We start from the raw sequence: 23,950 nt of genomic DNA on the forward strand, positions 1-23,950 counted from the left end.
ACGCATGTAAACGTAAACATACATACACATCGTCGTATTTGTTATATTTGAACGGACCGAGAACGAAATGCGTATATTAAGTATTATATTTAAACACGTAATAACGATCTCGAACGCGGATACCGTCATATGTTCGAGTCGAACGTCAAAGTCTTTTACTTCGGTTAAGACGTAAAGAGACGAGACATTAAACGTTTGAACAGTGTGGTTTATATTTTTATACAGCCGGCCCTCAGACAGGAGTGGTCCTGGATGTTTCTCCACGGACCGCAATGTGCGTTCGAAATGTCGATGTTCAAATGTGTCCTGCAGTTCACACTATGACGCGCAGTTAACTGCGTTCTTCATCGACCCGCGAGCCAAGTGATCCACCGTCCAGGGTAATGGTTTTGTTAATTTTTTTTGTTAATAATTTCTACGATCACTCGAACGATTCTATACGCCAGAGTGATATTAGTTAGTTTTTTATTTTTATTTTTTTTTTTTTTTTGTTTTTTTCTCTTCTTTTTAGTATATAGAGAAAAATTCAAAAATAAAAAAAAAAAAAAAAATAAAATAAAAAAAAAAAAAAGTACAAAACAAAAAAAAAAAAATATACATTTTATTTGAAGATGACGGATGTGCGTTAACACATCGTACTTTCCTCGAAATCGACATCGAAAAATATCAGTATAGGACGCGTTACACGACTCTCCGACTCGAGAACGAGAGAATCGCGTCCTCGCATCGAAACGACACATTCCGAACGTCGATTTTTGTGTTTTAGAATTTTATTATCGTTCATCATCGCACTCATTCGAGATAGATAATTTACGTTAATGATCCTTCCGCAGGTTCCCCTACGGAAACCTTGTTACGACTTTTACTTCCTCTAAATGATCAAGTTTGGTCAACTTCCCAGCAACGCCGACGGCCGTGAAGCCACCGCGTGTCGGTCCGAAGACCTCACTAAATCATTCAATCGGTAGTAGCGACGGGCGGTGTGTACAAAGGGCAGGGACGTAATCAACGCGAGCTTATGACTCGCGCTTACTAGGAATTCCTCGTTTATGGGGGATAATTGCAAACCCCAATCCCCAGCACGAAGGAGTTTCAACGGGTTGCCCGGGCCTCTAGGCCAGGGAGAACATGCTGATTCCTTCAGTGTAGCGCGCGTGCGGCCCAGGACATCTAAGGGCATCACAGACCTGTTATTGCTCAATCTCGTGCGGCTCGAAGCCGCCGGTCCCTCTAAGAAGAATTTTAATACGCCGCCAGTGAGTTGCTCGACCGAAATCGAGCACACCTAAATGACGACGCCTATTTAGCAGGCTAGAGTCTCGTTCGTTACCGGAATTAACCAGACAAATCGCTCCACCAACTAAGAACGGCCATGCACCACCACCCACCGAATCAAGAAAGAGCTATTAATCTGTCAATCCTTCCGGTGTCCGGGCCTGGTGAGATTTCCCGTGTTGAGTCAAATTAAGCCGCAGGCTCCACTCCTGGTGGTGCCCTTCCGTCAATTCCTTTAAGTTTCAGCTTTGCAACCATACTCCCCCCGGAGTCCAAAATCTTTGGTTTCCCGGAAGCTGCCCGCCGAGCCATTGTAGTAACGTCGGCGGATCGCTAGATGACATATTTACGGTTAGAACTAGGGCGGTATCTAATCGCCTTCGAACCTCTAACTTTCGTTCTTGATTGATGAAAACACCTTTGGCAAATGCTTTCGCTGATGTTCGTCTTGCGACGATCCAAGAATTTCACCTCTAACGTCGCAATACGAATGCCCCCAGTTATTCCTATTAATCATTACCTCGGAGTTCTGAAAACCAACAAAATAGAACCGAGATCATATTCTATTATTCCATGCACGAAATATTCAAGCGGCATTTTGAGCCCGCTTTGAGCACTCTAATTTGTTCAAAGTAAAATTGTCGGCCCATCTCGACACTCACTGAAGAGCACCGCGATAGGATTTTGATATTGAACCGGCGTTTTACCGCCGGCTCACCGACGATATGCTCCGCAGACGTGTCAGTATCACCGCGGATGCGGTGCACCGACAGCGCGGCGCACAAATGCAACTACGAGCTTTTTAACCGCAACAATTTTAGTATACGCTATTGGAGCTGGAATTACCGCGGCTGCTGGCACCAGACTTGACAAACAAACAACACGAGTAATTATATGAGTTGGCATACATTTTAAATTTTGAACTTAGAAAAAAAATAAGCAGGATAGTGCAAACCCTGAACGCAGCGTCCAGAAATGAAATGAAACTGTTGTTTAAATGCAAGAACAAAAGCAGTGCAAAGCGGCAATCAATGACATCAGCAGCAGCAGAAGCAGTGGCAGCAGCACTGGACAGGCAGCAATTCCTCCACAAAACAGCAGCTCCAACTCAGCAAAATTCTTCAGTTCAGTCTTCAACCAATATTATAATACTTTGGAATATATTTTTCAAAGTATATAAAAAAACAGTCCCTGTGAACAAAACAACTTGTCACTTATCTTGCATAAGCACTAAGATCCTAAGAATGTTCTAGACATAGTTACAAGCAAGAATAAGTAATTAAAATTGAATAATAACTCATAAGATTGAAGTTATTAATATGGATATTTAAAGTACCAAAACATGGGAATATATTGCTTAATTTGCAATAATACAATATAGAAAAGCAAGAACTATATATATATATAACGGCGAGCCGGCAATATTGTTTGGTTCGGGGTCATCATCTTCGTAACGCCGAGCCGGCAATATTGTTTGGTTCGGGGTCATCATCTTCGTCATACATATTCACAAATAATACAACAAATCGATAGCTGGATTATCGTATATTGATTTTTACAATATTTCATTGGCCGCGACCACATCTGTCTTATCCTTCTTGACAACTGACATTTTATGTTTTTCTAACGTTACAAAGAGTTATTGACTTCACTGGCCATCCAGAATCAAATCTCAAAACTTAGAGATTACAATCAAAGTATTTAATTATCTGACGCTGCGACACGGCCGTCCTGCGCCTCACACGTCCTCGTGTGGTATATCTGAAATAGAAATAATTTGAGGTACATATCCACTATCTCGGCCATACCTGACCAATGGGGTCAGTTACAATCATCGCTTAACCAGCGGCTTCGCTTAACCAGCGGCTTCGCTTAACCAGCGGCATCGCTTAACCAGCGGCTTCGCTTAACCAGCGGCATCGCTTAACCAGCGGCTTCGCTTAACCAGCGGCATCGCTTAACCAGCGGCATCGCTTAACCAGCGGCATCGCTTAACCAGCGGCATCGCTTAACCAGCGGCATCGCTTAACCAGCGGCATCGCTTAACCAGCGGCATCGCTTAACCAGCGGCATCGCTTAACCAGCGGCATCGCTTAACCAGCGGCATCGCTTAACCAGCGGCATCGCTTAACCAGCGGCATATGTACAGTCAGAGTAAGAAAACCTTCGTCAATTTTCAAATTCATTCCTTTATCAAGTCATAATCTCTTAGTACCTTTTGAATCTAAACAGACAACTGCATATAAAATTAAACTAACATAGTATGATAACTTGGTTCAAAATAGTGTTACATCTTTGGACTACGTCTAGTGTCATATCAACATAAAAACTTTTTTTATGTCCTAATTAGTCATTACAAGATTTAAATTAGATATGATATCTTCTACTGAATTGTCAAAGTCTGTCATTGTCATAAATTTCTTGCAATACTTGCAATCTTAGAAATAAAACTCTTGTAATATTATTCGGCTGCTATTTTAAGTGACGGTTAATGTAGTGACTTGACGTGTGATAAGTGGTTTCATCGGCACCGGGAAGTGATGGTGATTCCTTGGCCTGCAAAAGCAGCGGATATACCCTATCAAAAATCTATGGGGTTTGATGGTGCAGCGGTGGATAAATAATAACAATAGAACCAAAGCAGCTGTCGTAGAACATTGCTGAAGTGTCTGGGAGGACTTCAGAAGCCTCGCCTTTTTGGATCAATGCGACAGCGACTACAAGCTGTGATTGATACGGATGGCGGATATACTCGATTTTTAATAAAATAAATAAATTTGTTTAAATTAATAAATTTTACCATAATTACTATCTATTTTTACTATTTTATTTACTACTTCCGTCCTGCGGTTTCACCAGCGTTGCCAAAGATTTTATGTTTTCCCGGCATTAAAAGTGTCCAATATGTTATTCCAGTACATATTCTATCTGTGTGCAAAATTTTGTCCAAATTCGTTTAGTAAATTTTACGTGAAATAATAACAAGCTGTCTCTTTTATAAGAGACAAGACAATGTCCTAATCTCTGATGTTACACGAGCATTCACGAAGGACTATGAGGTTTCGTGAAAAGTTGGTAATTACCATACCGATTGACGGCTTCTTCTTATTATTATTATAGCTTTTACACTTTTTGCTAGATGCGACTTATAATGACATTGCGACTCAATATGTCATACTCAATCGGTAAAGCAGGTTATCACTCATACTGAACACACGAAAATAGATCTTAAGCTGACGAACCTTTTCTTACCCCGACTGTACTTTGTACGAACAAGCTATTGTCTAGTAAACAAAATAATTAAAGATTCGACTCGATCTAGTCACTATCTGATTCACTTACATCATATCCCTCAGGGATTTCATTATTGGGCATTTTGCGCAGTCTAGCATGGGCGTACGTATATGTACGGTTGCCATTAAGCGCCTTAAGCACATACATGTCTCCTTCTAAAACTTCAACTACACCGAAAGGGCCCTTAAACTTTGGATCGAATTTACACTGATTACGTCCATCATTTTGTAGAAGAACGAAATCGCCTTCAGCATAGTTTTTGACTTGAGCCTTGTTGTTAACGAATCTGGTTTTGTCGTATTAAGAATTATCGTTCATATTAGCAATAGCTTGTTCACGGACTGTGACGATATTCACTTCAGACTCGTTAGAACACGGAAGGTGCATTACGAAGACCAAAAGGCATGGGGTCAAATATACGTAATGACGTCTTCTCTATGGAATCCGGGTAAATAGGCAGTAAATGGAAACCACTTGCCACATCTAATGTAGTAAAATAGTAACAACCGTGAAGACGATCAATTTGATCGAAGATGAGCGGTAGAGGAAAACGATCAGGTACGGTATTGTCGTTTAGCTCTCGGTAGTCGACGCTCATATGATCTGTACCGTCCTTTTAACCAAGAGTATAGGGCTGGCGAACGGGGAGGTCTTGGACGTATGACATTACACGCGAGCAACTCGTTCACTTTATTTATCTCGTACAATGTTACGTTCAAGTGGTCTCAGACGGTAAGGACGCCGATAAACTATTTTTCAGGGGACAATCAGACGAATCTCTACGGGGTCCGTATTAGCACAACCAGATGGGGTGCCACAAACAAAGTAATCTTTAATTTGAGTTAAAATATGAATCAACTTAGATTTAAACTGCATGGGAATGTCTGTAACGATATTCTTAAAATTAATATTACTAGATAATGCAATACATGCGTTAATAACTGAAGTTTTACACAATGTCACTATATCGAGAGTGACATGAATTTCTAATTCTTGAACTAACACTTCTTGTCCAATCATAATATCATGTAACAAAAACTGATCTGGTAAGACATGAAACAGAATATTAATAACGTCGTTATCAATATTAACTACGGTCTTAATATATATTAACGCAATCATGCCTTTAAACGATTTAAATCACTATAGAATTCGACTTAGGTCACCCACCCAGTACATGGACAAGGTAGAGGTAGAGGTTGAGTAAAATAAGAGAAAATGAATAGAAATTATTACTGAGCCATGTAGGATATTAATTATCAAAGGTAATTAATGCATGAACTCACCTCAGGAGTGTTTAAATAAATGAAAATTCGCCAATACTTGTCAGATACTGCACGTGGCCGGTTTATGTACAAAGACTGGAATTAAACGGAAAATTTATTAAATATCATTCTAAACATAATTAATATGCCTTAATTAAACGAATATAAATTGTCTTACGCTTACTCTAAAAAAATGAAAATATGCATTGATGACGTAGGTAACCCTCCGTTTACATGTAATTAGTGTAAAATGAACCATAGATAATACATATAAACTGTAATAGATGCGACACAGGCGAATCAGCTATTTATTTACCCGCCTTCTCCGTTAGAGGGCGTTGGTTTCTTAGAGTGTGTGAATATATATACAATTATAATAAATTTTAGTTTTCTTCGAAGGAGGTTGTATAAAAAATCTACTAAAACAGAAAAACAAACATTAGAAAGAAATGTATGACATTGTGTTTTCTGGTTTAGTAGAACTTTTACTTATTGTATAAGATCTTTTAAACATAAACAATGGTAAAAAAGTAGAATATATTTTTATTTTTCAGTATTTTTTTATACATACACTAGCGACCCGCCCTGGCTTCGCACGAGTGCAATGCTGCCACTAAATATATTACAGAATGTCTTACAACGTTCCCAGTTTTTCAGTTGTTAGACAATACAAACCGCTGTGTCTCTGCGTTTTAAATCAGTAATATCTTCGAAAATATTCATTTAAATTACAACAATTATAATACAAACATTATAACTTGTGTTTATGAACATGTCATTAGAGCACATGAATTTTAACCAGATATTGCGGGTTCATACCCAGACAAGTACCATTGAATTTTCACGTGTTTAATTTATGTTCATAATTCATTTATAACATGTTTAGAACTTGCGAAGGCTATAATATAATTCGCATATGAGAACTGCCAAGTCTGACATTAGGCTCGAAGAGCGTACTCTTTCCTGAAAGGCCGGCAACGCACCTGCAAGCCCCCCGGTGTTGCAGATGTCCATGGGCGGTGGTAGTCACTTTCCATCAGGTGAGCCTCCTGCTCGTTTGCCACCTCTAATATAAAAAAAAAAAAGGCTACAATATATTCTCCTAAGTTATAAGAAGAAATGATATTTTATGTAGTTATAAATAAATTTCAGGACTGACCATTGAACTTGGCACCCATTTAGATCTCACTTCTTTTGTCGTTGAAGTCAACAACCAAGGCCTATATAATAAAATTGAACTTAGCTCTCATTTCACATTTATGTTTTGATGTGATATCATTACCTTTTGTACATAAATTATTAGTAAGTACTTATTTATAACAACATTAATACCAAATCTTTGTTAAAATATTGTATTTAGGAAATTATAAATGAAAATAGTCAATATTCAGCCTATAGAAAATAGTCAGCTTTAGCCTTAGTTCTTGGAGTTATAAAAAGTTATTTAACTATTCATCAATCCCAAATATCCCTTCACAAAAGTGAAAAGTGCACATTTAGCTTTTTCATGTTCAATTTTTACATCCCATTTTGGTCCCTTTTACACAGAAAATAAAATATATTTTCATCATCACATTTTTCATTTGCAATGATGTTGAGTGAGTAATTTTTAAAATTATTATAATATTAAATAATTTGTAGTTACTGATATATAATACTGTGACAGACAGACAGGTCACCATAAGGTTTTAGTTTTTTTCACTACACAAGAAATAGCAGCAATTTAATTTAATTTAAACTTTTTATTACACACATATTTTTTCACATGGGTTTGAAACAGTTAGAGAAATTAATAATCCTAAAACCAACCTGCCACAATTTTTTGTTTTATGCTTTTTTAGTAGCCTGATCAATCAAAACTGCAGTGGCAATCTCAATAAATTTTTCTTTGGATGTTGATGCAGTTATAGAAATATCATCTATAACAACAAGAATTATGTTATAATTTTTCTCTACAATAATATTTTTATCTATCTATCTATTTAGGTTATACAGAAGGTAAATTCATCTTTTGGTTATTTACATAATTATCGAACCTGTAAATTTCGTTTTGCAGGAGTTTTTATTTTAATTTTTAAACTTTAACTTTAATATACTAAATTTTAGAAATTAACTTAAAGTATCCTGACATAATGTATTGAGTCTCTATAAAAATGTAACAAGCGTTTATGAGCGCAGCTGCCACTCGCCGGACCCGTTCGCGGCAGTTTTGTCGCACCGCTCCCACCCGGCTGCTCCGGCGTCGCACCGCGCGCCGTGTGCCCACGTGCCTACTATTTAATTATTTGCAGATTTGCTATTTGTTTATAATAATATAGTAGATTGACTACCGTATCGCGCATTTAAATAAAACCTTGTTTTTAAAAAGGTTGTTTACTTTTAATTTATTTTTAACCTATTAGTAATTAAACCCGCATGAGTATTCTCAGTAAGTCCTTTCATTTCATTTGATACCCATATTATAGGCAAGCACTAAAAACTTACTCCGTCATATTGGTTTACAGTGATGTCAATTTATTTTTTGACTTATTCTCAGTAAGTCAATTAACATTTGATATCCATATTGAAGGAATTAATTAAAAAAACATTTTTTTTTTTACGTTTTTCATTTTTTTCCTTATACAGCCGTAGCACCACTCTAACCGGCCAGTAACTTGTTCCGCCCTCTAAACGTAATTCTTTGTTAAATTGTAACAATTTAGTAATTTTCAATTAAGAATTATCTTTAATTTTCTGCACATCTACGGCTGGAGCTCTTCAAAATGAAACCATTACCGAGAGGTTTCTAATGTGTGTCGTAAATAAACACATTTTATTGCGCTTAAATTGCAAACGCTGGCTGGAGCCTACGAGATAGATCAAAATAATGTACTACAGTTTTGTACACCTTACAAAGGTCTTCAAAAAAGTATTCGATGGTCTTTTAGGGATGGCCCACAACAACCATTTTTTATCCTTTACTTTTTACGAGCTTATTTTCGAAGTGATTTTAAGCAATACAGCATTAATCCTTATTCAATTAAGTACCTTAAATACATTGTGCATTTAATATAGATCAATATGGCCCTTTACATCATGTAATTTAAATTAATATTTTCGAAGAAATTACAGATTTAAAGCGCAGGGACATGGCGGTTTGTGTTGTCTAACGACTGAAAAACTGTGAACGTTGTAAGACATTCTGTAGTATATTTAGTATCAGCATTGAACCCTTGCGAAGCCGGGGCGGATCGCTAGTACATAAATAAAATTGAATGAAAAAAAGAAACTTAAACAAATTACGATTGAAAACAAATTTTATATAATTCATACTTGTCATTTCTGTCATCTATACTCTTAGTATTTTATAGTTTCCGGTTCCTCTCAGTAGGATTTTCTTTCAGAACCGGTGGTAGTTTTACTTTTAATTCAATTGTACCATGAAGAATCAATTGTGATTTGTGAAAATTTAAGGTACAAGTACATCGGACACCAATTTCGTAATATTTTTGGTTGCACGTAATTTGTAATTGGTGAATATCTCCGATACTATTCGAACGATAAAGCTTAACAGACGATTTTAATATGTTGTCATACCAAGGCTGCTATCATATTTATCAGAATAATGATTAATCAATTAAAGAAAATCGCTTCGCATATAATCTGTTGTATCTATGCTATAAACGTAATAAATAAAAATACTTATGGATGTACAATTAATTATGGACGTGATGCATTTTTAAAACCAGCAATGTTCAAGGTCACGAGCGTTAGGATGAAACAACGCCATGAATTGAATTCTGATGAATGACTGAATGAATAATTTTGTACAATATATTTAAAAATTACAAGTATAAGCATCGTTTGTAATTTAGCAGAATATTCGTTGACGGACGGACAAAAGGGCTGAGGGCCTGATGATTAGTAACCACCACAATAGACATGAGCGCTGTAAGGAAAATTAACCATTCCTTACATCGCTAACCACCACAGACCCTGGGAGCTAAGATGTTATGTCCCTTATGCCTATCTCAGTTAGGTTAGGTTATCAGGTACTCACTCTTCAAACTGAAACACAACAATACTAAGTATTGCTACTTGTCAGTAAAATATATGATAATTGGATGGTACCTACCCAGACGGGTACACAGAGCCCTACCACCCAGTAAATATACTGAAATATCCAGGAAGTGAATTTGTTATAGAAAAAATTACATTAGTAGATAAGGCGTATAACACAAGCCACTAATCACTAAGACACAATACAAGTGTCAAATAGTAACAAAAATATCACGTCAGCCAGGCGTGGTGTCGCCAAAGAACTTACGATTACATAACCACGCACCTACAATTAAACATTACATAGTATAAAAAAGTCGCTTACCGCTGTATGTTCCTATGTTTGCTTAGATATTTAAAATTACACAACGGATTTTGATCCGATTTTTTAATAGATAGCTTGATTCAAGAGGAAGGTTTATATGTATAATACATGCACAATATAGTAGAGAAACACTGATAATTTTAGAGGTTTCTGAAGTGATGTCGTATTGCGATTTTAAGCAATACAACATTAATCCTTATCCAATTAAGTATCTTAAATACATTGTGAATTTAATATAGATCAATACGGCCCTTTACAGCATGTAATTTAAATGAATATTTTCGAAAATATTACAGATATAAAACTCAGGGACATAGCGGTTTGTATTGTCTAATGACTGAAAAAATGTGAACGTTATATGACATTCTGTAGTATATTTAGTATCAGCATTGCACCCGTGCGAAGTCGGGACGGGTCGCTAGTGATTCATAAATAAATCTAAATAATATCAATTATCAATATTATTGAACGACACGATCTTATTATCTGCTAATCAACTGATAAACGAAGTGTGGTTAATCTTCCAAGTATTTTAATTGATTATTGCGGAACCCGATTGGTTTCGCGGGACCGACTCCTGTGTCGTGCGTCGTGACGTTCTCTTATGCCATTACGCCTGCCTGCATAGTCACCATGCACTGATCAGCAATTCCGTTTTAAATTTTCCGGCAACGCACCTGCAAGCCCTCCTGTGTTCGTTTGCCACTTTGTTTGTGGCTCGTTTGCCACCTATATCATAAAAAAATATTTTAAGATATTAAATTCAGCATTCACCAAAAGTACCTCCATCCATGTCGCGACAAACTATTTACAGCCGATTTCGACTGCGACGGTCAATCGAGGAAGATCAAGCAACTACTACATATCACATTATCACACGGAACCCTAATCTGAAAATAAACCCAGATTAGATGTCAATTATATAAAAACAGTGATATCCGTACCGAGCATCACTCAACACCATGAAACTGTTCCTTTTCGTCGCCGGTCTCGCTCTGGTCAGCGCCAGGACTCCTTTCGAGCCCATCTCCGTCAACTACCATGAAGATTTTGGTATTCCGGAGGCGACTAGAATCAGGAAGGCAGAGGCCGCGCAGGACTTCGATGGCAGCAGGATCGTAGGAGGTCAGCTATCAAGCCTCGGCGCTCACCCTCATTTTGTAAGTACATATCTCTACTTGTCTGTTTTTTATCATTCATTCAAACATTCATTTAAAAATTTACAAATACAGAAATTCCTTAGAAATATCTTAAAAGTATACGAATATACTTAGCGATACATATTACAAGTTTAACTGAACGCGTTGACAAAATTTCAGCTCAATCGGCTAAAGATATATCTGCTTCTAAATTGAGTTTCAAGATATCACACTTCATTGCAAGTTAAATGAAAGCTTCTAAGAAGCGTGGACTTAAGACTTTATTAATTGACTTCTAGGCAGTAAATATAAAAAATAATTGCTGATTACTGACATTCTGTAATTAAAATGGTGGAAAATAGTAACTCCTGAGTTTCTTGCCGGTTCTTCTCGCTAGAATCTACTTTCCGAATCGGCGGTGGCTTTGAATTAAATTCAACAGTGTAACATACTTGAATAAATAATATTTTAATTTTGATTCTGTTTGGCGATAGAATATACAATGAGTGTATGGTACCAAAACGGGTTTGCACACAACCCAACCAAAAAGGTAATTAACCCATTGAGACCATTACAATTAACCACGATACCTCTGCTGAAAGGTGGTGGGGTGTTGGGTGTCCTGCTTACTGATTTCAGTCGATGCTTTACTATAAGATCAGCATCATGGATATTATGGAGCTCCGTAACCGTAAACCAATCCTTTTTAAAAATTGTTAATTATAATTTCATGATTGCATACTGGTATACTCTAAGAGAGTTGCTCAAAATGTTTTTAAGGCTATTAAGGTAACGTTATAGACGAAGGTTTTTCTTTGATTATACCTATTACCAAATAATGCCTACAAGTAAAGTCAAACTGTAATTCTATAATATCCTCTTTTAAAATTACTACAACATTAGTCACATATCCGTATCCATACCCAGATCCGAAATAAGGTAACTATAATGTCCCTGATAAAGTTTACCACGTCGTTGTAATATAATTTAGGATCCACTCATCAACTAGAAAAGAGTTCTTCAAGCTGCTGAATAGATTTTCTGTATCAAAACTATGAACATTCTCGATCAAACCACCTTTAAAAACAAAAACTGATCCGATTAAGAGCTAAGCAGCAACAGACGAGCACACAATAACCGAAATTAAACTTATAACAATAATGGTATGAGCAATTGTTAGTCGTTTTTGTGATCACAGCTAAATAAAATTACTCCTCAGGCTGGCTTACTCATAACCCTCACCAACGGCCGTACGTCTGTATGCGGCGCCTCGCTGCTGTCCAACACCCGCCTCGTCACCGCCGCTCACTGCTGGCGTGACAGATCTAATCAGGGTAGAGAGTTGACAGTCATCCTCGCCGCCACCCGCCTCTTCTCTGGTGGTCACAGAGTCAACACCAATAATGTTCAAATGCACGGGAGCTACAACGCTAACAACCTTAACAATGACGTAGCTGTTATCACCATCCCATGGGTCGGGTACAACAGTAAGTGGTCGCAATTGCCTGATTATTTTCGTTCGCACTCATCATAAAAACTTTGCCAAAAATCTCTGCCTTAAACTCAAGTAGGACGAGCGTATTAAATATGCTAGTTACTTGATATTTAGGTTATTGCATTTAGATTTGCTTTTGTATTCCAAAACTTTAACGGCTAGCTTTAAGGCCACATATCTCGAGATTCTAGGTTCAAGCCCCAGGTCGGACCAATAACAAGTTATTGTTTTATTTATCGAAAATCGGTTTGAGTAGATGAATGTGAAGCGATTATATATAACAAGTATTTATAGTCTAACACAAAGCCCGCTCCTTTCAGACAATATTCGTAATATCGCTCTGCCCAGCGGTCTGCTGTTGAACTTCAACTACGCTGGGGAACGCGCGGTGGCCGCCGGCTTCGGCAGGAACTCGGACTGTAAGTACAAAGACGTTCATGAAATAGTTCAAGTATTGACGACTTGACGAAATCAATTTACGAAAAATCATAATAGTTTTAAATAGCAGCTGTGTATTACGCGAAAATTATACGTGTTAATTACATTCATACATACATACATACATACATACATACATACATACATACATACATACATACATACATACATACATACATACATACATACATACATACATACATACATACATACATACATACATACATACATACATACATACATACATACATACATACATACATACATACATACATACATACATACATACATACATACATACATACATACATACATACATACATACATACATACATACATATATACATACATACATACATACATACAAGTTTTTATAAAGATTAATAATTTTATCAAACTGTATTTGTATTATAAAAATACGTCATTAGGTCTTTATAAAAGAAGATATCTTTAAAAAAATCCTCTTTATCACGGAACTGACAATTGTGACCTGAATACTTGATAACGAAAGATTAATTACAGCTGCAGCTGGAAACAACAACCAAGACCTTCGTCAAGTCACCTTGACTGTCATCGAGAACTTCGAGTGTGCAAACATCTATGGAGTCCAATCTGTTATCGGAAGTACTCTCTGCACCAGTGGACAGGGTCGCGTCGGTGTCTGCTCTGGCGACTCTGGTGGTCCATTGGTCTTCACCTTCAGCGGTGTCAGATACCTGGTAACTGTTCACTTATTTCTGTTAGAATACACGAAGCGTTGATCATTATTTACAAACAGGCAAAGACAAAACATTACGGTACGTTATCTCCCCTGTTTGTAAAAAGGTTTACTTTCTTGTGCTGTTATCAGTGAAAAATGCAAATTCGTGCAAGCTTCAAAACTTAACAGCACATTGTCGGGCTGTGGGCCACGCTCCTTTATTCCGTAACTTTCTTTTCCAGATCGGTGTAACCTCGTTCGTGTCGGCTCGTGGATGCGAGGTCGGTCTCCCCGCTGGTTTCGCGAGAGTCACCTCCTTCGCCAGCTGGATCAATGCAAGACTGTGAACATTTCGTGCATGAATACAGATTATATCGTAATAAAAGATTGCCAAACGATTTTTTTCTTTTATTTACAAACGAACAGATACTAATTCTTGCCCTGAAGTTTTTTGTTTTTAAAATCCGCCCCGGCTTCGCACGGGTGCAATGCTAATACTAAATATACTACAGAATGGCTTTATATACAACGTTCACAGCTTTTTTGTCATTAGACAATAGATAAACAAAAATTTTAACAAAAAAAAAAAACCTTGAAATAAAACACTATTCTGAAAAAAATTAAAATGCACTAAAAAGTAAAATTGGAGCAGCGTGGTGGAATATGCTCCATACCTTCTCCTCAACAGGAGAGGAGGCCTTAGCCCAGCAGTGGGAAATTTACAGGCTGATTATGTTATGTTATGTAAAAAGTAAAAAAAAAATTGCGTATTCTTCTACAACTTAATAATCAACTTACTTTTTCTACTCAGCAATATGTATGTAGCTGCCCAGGATATTCATAGGTATGTGTTGAGTTAGATTTAAAGTGGGTAGGTACCTATCTATCTTCTTGCATGGAAGCACATAGATCGTACCTACTCGTACATATTGATGAGTAGAAAAAGTAAGTTGATTATTAAGTTGTAGAAGAATACGCAAATTTTTTTTTACTTTTTAGTGCATATTAATTTGTTTTGGAATAGTCTTTTATTTTAAGTCGTTTCTTTTTTGTTAAAATTTTTGTTTATTTTTGGAATATTGATTAAAAATGAGTAGATACGTATTTCAGATACAAAAGAAAAATCGATATTCGCACAAATAAATTAATCGTGAGTTTCACGAGTCTACGATTTTAGGTACAAGCGTATTACAATATTTTTGCTAAAACATTTTGCTTTTAAAATATTTTTTTAGGAACCTATGAAAGGTTTTGTTTTGATTTCATTTCATTGTAAACTTAAAGTCACTCATATACATATATTTGACGCCAAAGTGATAAAACCTCTTTTAAATTATTTTTTTATAATAATGGTATACATTCGTTAAGTTAGAATGTTTTGCAGAATTGCTTATACATATGTTAAACAGCGACTGAATTCGTATCGAACCTTTAATCTGCTTGTCCGGCGCGAACGGTCTTTATCACAGAGGGATTAAGAACGTTCGCGGCGGCTTAACCGCTTTAAGTGGGTTTTTTTAATTGACATCATAGATTAAATTAATTCAAAAAATACCAATTAACAGTTTGATTTCTTGTGAATAGTCTGTATTGTCGAAAATGTACATAAATTAACTGTGTGACATTTAAAACAATGTATGCAATAATTATATTCGATGGCTTCCAGTCGATTGCTCCGAGTTTGTAGGGGTGAGAGTTAACGTGTCGCAGAAATATAATCGGCAAAGGGTAAAATTATTATTTCGTTTGTACCGTTTTCTATCATTATTAAACACAAACTCTAAAATTTATAATTTACCGGACTCGGCTGCTGTAAGCGTTGATTGAGTACCAGTACAATAAGTAGACCATTTTCTCTTAACACATCTTTAAACGAATGATTCTAAATACGATACAAACCTCGTACAATCGAATGGAACCCAAAATATATTATAATTGTAGGTAGGCAATTGGCTTTAATGATAAAGTTCGACAGCAAATTACTCATTGCAAACTAATTAACTAATTAATAAGAGATAAACATAAAAAGAAATTTACAAGCGATTATATTCTTTAAGCCCTATAGCGATAAACATTTGCTTCATCATCATCATCATTACGCAGCATAAAACAGAGTCGCTTACCGCAGTCTGTCCCTGTGTATGCTTAGATCTTTAAAATTACACAACGGATTTTGATAATAGCTAATAGCTTATAGAATAGGCTTAATACATAGATTGATTCAAGAGGAAGATTTATATGTATAATACGTGCACAATATAATAGAGAAACACTGACAATTTTAGAGGTTTCTGAAGCGATGTCGTAAATAAACACAATTCTTACGCTTACGAGATAGATCAAAATGATGTACTACAGTATTGTACACCTTATGAAGGTCTTCAAAAAAGTCTGTGATGGTATATCTCTATCTTCAGGGATAACCCACAATAACCATTTTTTATCATCACCATTTTTAGTTGGGTATTTATCATTGTCTTATTTTAGAAGTTACAGGTGCCCCCCCCATTTAACACATTTTACCACTTTGGAAGTGTCTCGCGCAAGTTATTTAGTTTAGAAAAAAAATGATATTAGAATCCACAACTCCCAACTTCACCAGCCCAGTACAGAAACCTTTAAAATTATCAGTTATTCTCGACTTTATTGTGCATGTATTATATATATAAACCTCCCCCTTGAATCAACCCATGTATTAAAAAAACCACATCAAAATCCTTTGCGTAGTTTTAAAGATTTAGGTACACAGGGACAGACAGAGAGCAGGAAGCTACTTTGTTTATCTTTGCCTTTTGCGGAAAAAGTTTGGAGCTTAATCCGCCACGCTGCTTTATTGCGGGCTAGTGGTTACATATATGGCAGAAATTTGTTGTAATTAGACACATGTAGGTTTCCTCACGATGTTTCCCTTTATAACCCTGCAGTAGCTAAATTATAAGCATAAATTAAGCACATGAAAATTCGCTGTTGCTTGCCTAGGTTTGAACCTGCAATCATACAACAAATCATTAATACCAACATTACCACATTTGTGGTTCGACTTTCGTGGGTAGAACCAACAGAATGCTTTTAGAACAGTCCATGCGAAAAACAGTCTTCTCTTAGGTCTACTCCGGCTATTTTAAAGATTGTGTTTTATTAATTGTTACAGCAAAATTTTGACGACCTCCGTAGTCGAGTAGTATGTACACCGGTTTTCATGGGTACGCCACTCCGAGGTCCCGGGTTCGATTCTCGGCCGAGTCGATGTAGAAAAAGTTCAGTAGTTTTCTATGTTGTCTTCGGTCTGGGTGTTTGTGGTACTGTCGTTACTTCTGATTTTCATAACACAAGTGCTTTAGATACTTATATTTATTTATTTAAAAGATAAATTAATTTGACTGGAAGTTAGGTCCCGTTACATAAATTTTGTGGTTTGAGATTTCTGAGTAAAATTATTGGGGCACCTATTTTTAACTTGAGGGAATGTGGGGGAAGGTCACTCGGTTTAAAAGAATTAAGAAACTCCAGTGGGCAATGGACCGCATCTTCTTGATCCATTACATTATCAACAAGCTATAACTTCTGGAAGTTTAGTTAAAATTAGGTCGATAATTTCGTCAACGCTTCTGTTTCTCGCTGTCAGGATCCTGTAAACGACGACGGCAATATAACGTGCTGGCCAATATTAGAAGCGTATATATTGCCATCAGTATAATTGACTATAATGCATAAATTCGAACAAATTTGATTGAGTTATAGTTTTAGAGATAGATATATACTGTCGCGGACATTTTTTTAGATCTTCTTTAGAGAGGAATAATTTTTGGGTAACTTGAACCGTTTACGCAGCGCACGCAATATTTGATAAGCTAATATCTGCCGGTACAATCAATACGTGGGTTTGTTCATTATTAATGATTAATTGTCAATTATACTAATTAAATCGTATTACTTGGGTATTGGCGGATTGGAAAACGGGACAATTGATGATAAATTGACACTGTCCAAATACATTGGGTCAAGGTCAAACATATTTACTGTTGAGACATACTTACAAAAATTTAATTTGTCTAATTTGATTTTCGGATCGCTAATGTCCTGCCTTGCGAAGGCGTATAATATTAAAGATCAGATAACACTAATGGTTTAATAAGTAGTAATATGTCATTGTATGAATAAATCAGACTGACAACAACAAACCCATCAGTAGAGGTATTCTACGGCGCATCACCGTAAGTCAGAAATATTCTGTAAGAACTCACTTCGTATCTAACTCGTGAAATATTGACAACGAACTATGGTATTCTGTAAGAAGAAATTGGAAACTCACTGGGAAACTCCAGCGTGAAATGTCAGAATGTGACATGCGACATTGACAACAATCTCCTTATATATTAACTAGCAACCCGCCCCGGCTTCACACGGGTGCAATGCTGATACTAAATATACTACAGAATGTCATACAACGTTCACAGTTTGTCAGACATTAAACATTACAAACCGCTATGTCCCTGAGTTTTAAATCTGTAATATCTTCGAAAATATTCATTTAAATTACACGCTGTAAAGGGTCAAATTGATCTATAATTCTATATTAAATGCATAATGTATTTAACGTACTTAATTGAATAAGGATTAATGCTGTATTGCTTAAAATCGCTAATAGGCCATTATTTCTAGTAAAAAGTAAAGGATAAGAAATTGTTATTATGGGTTACCCTTAAGAGATAGACATGTACCATCGTGGACATTTTTGAAGAAATTTTTAAAGTGTACAGTACTGTAGTACATTATTTTGATCTATCTCGTTGGGTTCAGCCAGCCTTTTGCAATGTAAGCGCAAAAAAATTATTTACTTACGACATAACTTCAGTAACCTCTAAAGTTATCTGTGTTTCTCTACTATATTGTGCATGTATTATTTATATAATCCTTGCTCTTGAAATGCTCTATCTATTAAAACAAATCGCATCATAATTCGTTGCTTAGTTTTAAAGATCTAAGCACAAGGGCAGACAGACAGCGGTAAGCGACTTTGTTTTATACTATATAGTGATGAATGTTATATAATGTTATGAAAACCTACCAAAAACCAAGGTTAGTGACACATTGGCGATAAAAAGTATGGTTAACATTTCTTCTAGCGCTAATGTCTCTGGGCAGTGGTGACCGCTCACCATCAGCTGGTCTATTAGTCAACATATTTAAATAGCACAGTTGCTAATCCATGCTTACTTTATAAATAACCATTACAAATTACTCGTCAACTGATAGTAAGAATTCATCTCCGAGAGAGTCGATAATTAAGGTCGCTATATATACTTATATTAATAAAAGAATAGTGATCGTATTATCTTTCAGAACCGGTGGTAGCTTTACTTTTTAACCTACTTCAAAAAGGAGGAAGTTATCAATTAGTCTGTATTTTTTTTTTTGAAGTTACCTCAGAACTTTTGACTTGGTGAAAAGATTTTGGTGATTTTTTTTATTTGAAAGCTAGTGCTTCCCGTGTGGTTTGAATTTAATTTGGTCCAGTTCTGATGATGGTATCCATAAGAAAACCATATAAGTCTTAAATTTGCATTAAGTATCTGCGCGACAAATGGATGAATAATATCACGTCAACCAATTTTGATGATTCTTTTTATATTGGAAATATCTTTTTATACTTCAAGGGTAATTTGAAGAGAGTTTGGTTACGTTCTGATTATGGAAACCATGACAAAGTAACGGCACTCTTCAATTCCGAGGAGCAAATTAACGATACTCGGTCGAATTTTTTATAGGGTATCCGGATATCAAATCAAATCAAAATCAATTTATTCAAGTAAACTTCACAATGAAGCATTTTTGAATCGTCGATATTTAAATACTACCACCGTTTTGGAAAGCAGCTTTCAGCGAGAAGAAACGGCAAGAAACTCGCATAGTTGCTCTTTTCAAATAAACAGACGTACAATGCTGTTTTTTACAATAATTGCTGTCTTAATCCAGGCGTTTTTTTCTACAAAGTATTATTTTAATGAATAATAAGATTTATTTATTAATTTAGTCTTAATAAACTTTTTAAATTTTGTAAATGGTAAATTGATTACATTTCCCGGTATCTTATTATATATGCGTATACCATTGCCCAAAAACGTTCTCCGTACCGTATGCAAACGGATAGTAGGGGTTACAAGTTTATTCTTATTTCTTGTATTTATAATATGTATATCAGCTTTTATGGAATATTTTTGTATATTCTTCTTTATAAATATTATACACCTATTTCTTTAAAATTTTCTCATAATTATGTCCTAGCGTTAATATTATAAATGCTGCTTACAACGTCATAGTTGTTTATTTTTCTGTCGAGTTTAAAAATAAGGGATGTCGCAAGTCTTATTTACAAAATAAGGTAAATAATTTATAATAAGGTAAATCATTTATATACATTAAGAACAGGAGAGATTCTAAAATTGAACCCTGTGGTACACCCATTTGCGCCAGAGCGCCATTTGATTTTGCACCGTTAACAACAACCTCAAAACTCTTTCATTAAGGTAGGAGGAAATTTCAGCGCGGGCCCTTGATTCCATAATATTTAAGTTTTTCTAGAAGAATATACCTAACGCAATCGAAAGCTTTAGATACACACTTGAGTCACAAAAAACTCCAATAACATTATGTGACTTCTTCCACGCATCATAAATGTGCTCAACAAATGCTATACACGCATCAGTCGAGCGACCTTTAGTGGAACCGAACTGTTGAGAATGCAATAGCTTATTCGAGTTAAAGTATAACAACAATTGATTACGCATGATTTTTCAAAAATTTTACTTAATACTGGCAAAATAAAGATTGGTCTATAATTGTTTGGGTCATTTTTATCAACGGCCTTAAATAATGGGATTACTTTACTTAATTTTAATAGATCTGGAAAAATACCGGATTGTACACATTTATAAAGATGACAGTTGAATAAGGATCCAAGTCGACAATTACGTTGTTAATAATTGTAAATGATAGATCACATAGATCACTAGTTTTTTTAAGATTTAATGTTTTAAAAAATTTTAGTATATCGTACGGAGTTATACTCTCAAAAGAAAATTCTACCTCATTCTGGGGAACGTAACACGTAAGTAAGTCTAAAGCATCATTGAGTAACGCATTAAGTCATTTAATAGTATTCACAGGAATATTGGTCACATCTAAATCTTCACCGACTACATTCGTTTTATGTCTTTCCACTCGTCATGCCGACGTTGTCGTTTTCGGCCAATTCGGCTAGTCGGCGTGTTGCCTATAGACGAACAAGAAGAAGAATTGTAACTTGAAGCATTTCTTAATTGCGGCGTACTGACTCGGCTTACACTGCTTGATAAGAAAACATTACAATCTTGTAAATAACTTACTTGTGGTGTTAAGGAGACACAATGATTTTCATTAAAATTCTTTGTTGATGATTGCATAGGCTTCTATACAAAGTTCTGAATTCGGAAAAGTATTCTCAATCGCTTCTACAGTTGCCAAAGTAGGCGGCAGAGTTTCATCAAAATTTGTAGTAGTTGGTACCTCATTACTGGTGTCATCAAAACTGCGGCTGCTATTCATAAATGATTCATTGTATATTAATTTATAATCATTCCAATAGCGTTGAGAAACTGGGGTAATGGAGAATCTAAAAAAAAATTAGTAAGGTTCATATATATAAGTTACAATAAACACAAAAATATTATCATAAATTTCTAAAATAATTCATTTCGGGAATATAAAATAGTACATAAAATCTTAACTTAATTTCCAATCTGAGCATAAAGTTGTATCTTAAGGGTAGACCGTTATGCTATATTATTACTTTAATATGAAACATCGCATCCAATCGTAAGTTACAATTACGACGCATAATACAAAAATACCGACCACGCATAAAGTCGCAACTTCCATGTTGCGACGCTTTGCGTTGGACTTCTGTCAAATTTTGATTTAAAAAATGGTGATGGAAGTAATTAAGTATTTATAAAAAAAATACTAATATGATTTTGATAAACATGCAAGTCAAGAAAATAAAGATAAAGTAAGTAATAAACTTACCATTTTGCTTTCGAACATCAGCCGTTATTTTCATGTTCGAATCATTTTGGTTATTTAAAGCTTATTTTATAATCTTTGATAACCATAAATTACTCATACTCGTACTAACAGTTTCTAATAAAAACAAAACATTAAAAAGGACAAAACATACAGTTTCTTATCTTTTTATATTTTTAAACTCAGAAGTAATATTATTGTACCTTTAAAATGCTACGACTTCGTTACTATGCCCTGATTGGCCGAAATTTAAAAAGTTTATTAAGACTAAATTAATAAATAAGTCTTATTATTCATTAAAAGAGTACTTTTTAGATAAAAACGCCTGGATTTAGGCTCGGGTTCCATCACAGGACAGTAATTTTTTTTAAAAAACAGCATTGTAAATCTGTTTATTTGAAAAGAGCAACTATGCGAGTTTCTTGCCGTTTCTTCTCGCTGGAGGCTGCTTTCCGAAACGGTGGTAGTTTTTTTAATATCGACGATTCAAAAACGCTTCGTTGTGAAGTTTACTTGAATAAAATTGATTTGATTTGATTTGATGGTAACAGGCGACACGCGCTATCACGCTATTCTGAGTAAGTACCCCGAAATTTCACGTCCCGCAGGTACTCCGGCGTCTCCAATACACAACACGGTACACCATATAAGGATCACACCTGGCCCTCCTATCTCATGTACCCCCCGCAGACTGGCACCGGACAAACTGAAAATCGCTCGCCACGAATTTGAGCTTATGCTCAGCTACGGCACTGCGCGTACTTCCGAAACCCCCTGGTCCTCTCCTTTACACCTTGCGCCTAAGAAAGATAACAGCTGGCGGCCATGCGGCGATTATCGCATGCTCAATGCACGGACTATACCAGACCGTTATCCTATTAGGCACATCCATGACTTCGATCATTCCATTTCTGGTTGTACCGTCCACGGTTGATCTGATGAAGACCTACAATCAGATCCCTGTCGTTAAGGTTGATATTCCTAAAACCGCCATCACCACTCCCTTTGGTCTGTATGAATTCCCTTTCATGACTTTTGGTCTTAGAAACGCTGGCCAAACATTCCAAAGATTTGTTGACGAGATGACGAGAGGGCTTGATTTCTGCTTCTGTTATTTGGACGACTTTCTCGTCTTTTCCAAAAACGAAGCTGAACATGAAGCTCATCTTAATCAATTCTTCAGCCGTATGCATCCGGCACCAAGCCTTTGGAATCCAAGGTCCAGGCTATCACTGAATTCCCTGTACTTAAGACGGTCAGACAGCTTAGACGGTTTTTAGGAATGCTCAATTTTTGCAGGCGATTTATACTATTTATACCGTTAAACGCATTACTTGCTGGCAGCGTCAAGGCATCGCAGCCAGTCGATATCTCAGGCGATGCTTTTCTAGCATTTAATAAATGCAAAGAGAGCCTTGCAAACGCTGCATTACTAGCTCATCCAGATTGTCAGGCCGATCTCGCTCTTGTTACAGATGCATCCGACCTGGCAATGGGCGCAGTATTGCAGGTCATGAGAGACAGCTTTTCGAAAGTCTTCATAGCCTCAGCCATCCGGGCGCTAATACATCGGCTAAACTTGTTGCCGAGCGTTTCGTATGGCCTGGAGTGCGCAAAGACTGCCGTGAATGGTCTCGTCAATGTTTGGAATGTCAACGCACCAAGGTTCATCGGCACGTATCAGCACCTTTGGGCACGTTCGATCTCCCTCGCGCACGATTTGCCTTTGTCCACGTGGACATTATTGGCCCGCTACCCGTATCACAGGGCTATCGCTATTGCTTCACAGCGGTGGATCGTTTCACTCGCTGGCCAAAAGCCACACCCATAGGGGACATGACTGCCGAAACGGTTGGGAAGGCGTTAATATCGTGGATATCCAGATTTGGATGTCCAACCGATATTGTCACTGATTGCGGT

The 23,950-nt window shown here is 36.3% G+C and overlaps 1 protein-coding gene and 1 non-coding gene across 2 annotated transcripts; one reads left to right on the top strand and one right to left on the bottom strand.

Moving 5' to 3' along the window:
• Nucleotides 1–226: 226 nt before the first annotated feature.
• LOC135194544 (5.8S ribosomal RNA) lies at nt 227–383 on the bottom strand. Its single transcript, XR_010309818.1, has one exon. It is a non-coding gene; the product is annotated as a 5.8S ribosomal RNA (ribosomal RNA).
• A 10,755-nt stretch (nt 384–11,138) lies between these two features.
• On the top strand, nt 11,139–14,365 carry LOC113402764 (collagenase-like). The gene is made up of 5 exons (XM_064220166.1): nt 11,139–11,357; nt 12,556–12,823; nt 13,152–13,250; nt 13,792–13,988; nt 14,212–14,365. The coding sequence occupies exons 1-5, from the start codon at nt 11,160–11,162 to the stop codon at nt 14,314–14,316; spliced, it is 867 nt and encodes a 288-aa protein (XP_064076236.1). The 5' UTR covers nt 11,139–11,159; the 3' UTR covers nt 14,317–14,365.
• Nucleotides 14,366–23,950: the final 9,585 nt, after the last annotated feature.

The sequence above is a fragment of the Vanessa tameamea genome, chromosome 31 (genome assembly GCF_037043105.1).
Source record: "Vanessa tameamea isolate UH-Manoa-2023 chromosome 31, ilVanTame1 primary haplotype, whole genome shotgun sequence".
Taxonomy (NCBI): Eukaryota; Metazoa; Arthropoda; class Insecta; order Lepidoptera; family Nymphalidae; genus Vanessa; species Vanessa tameamea.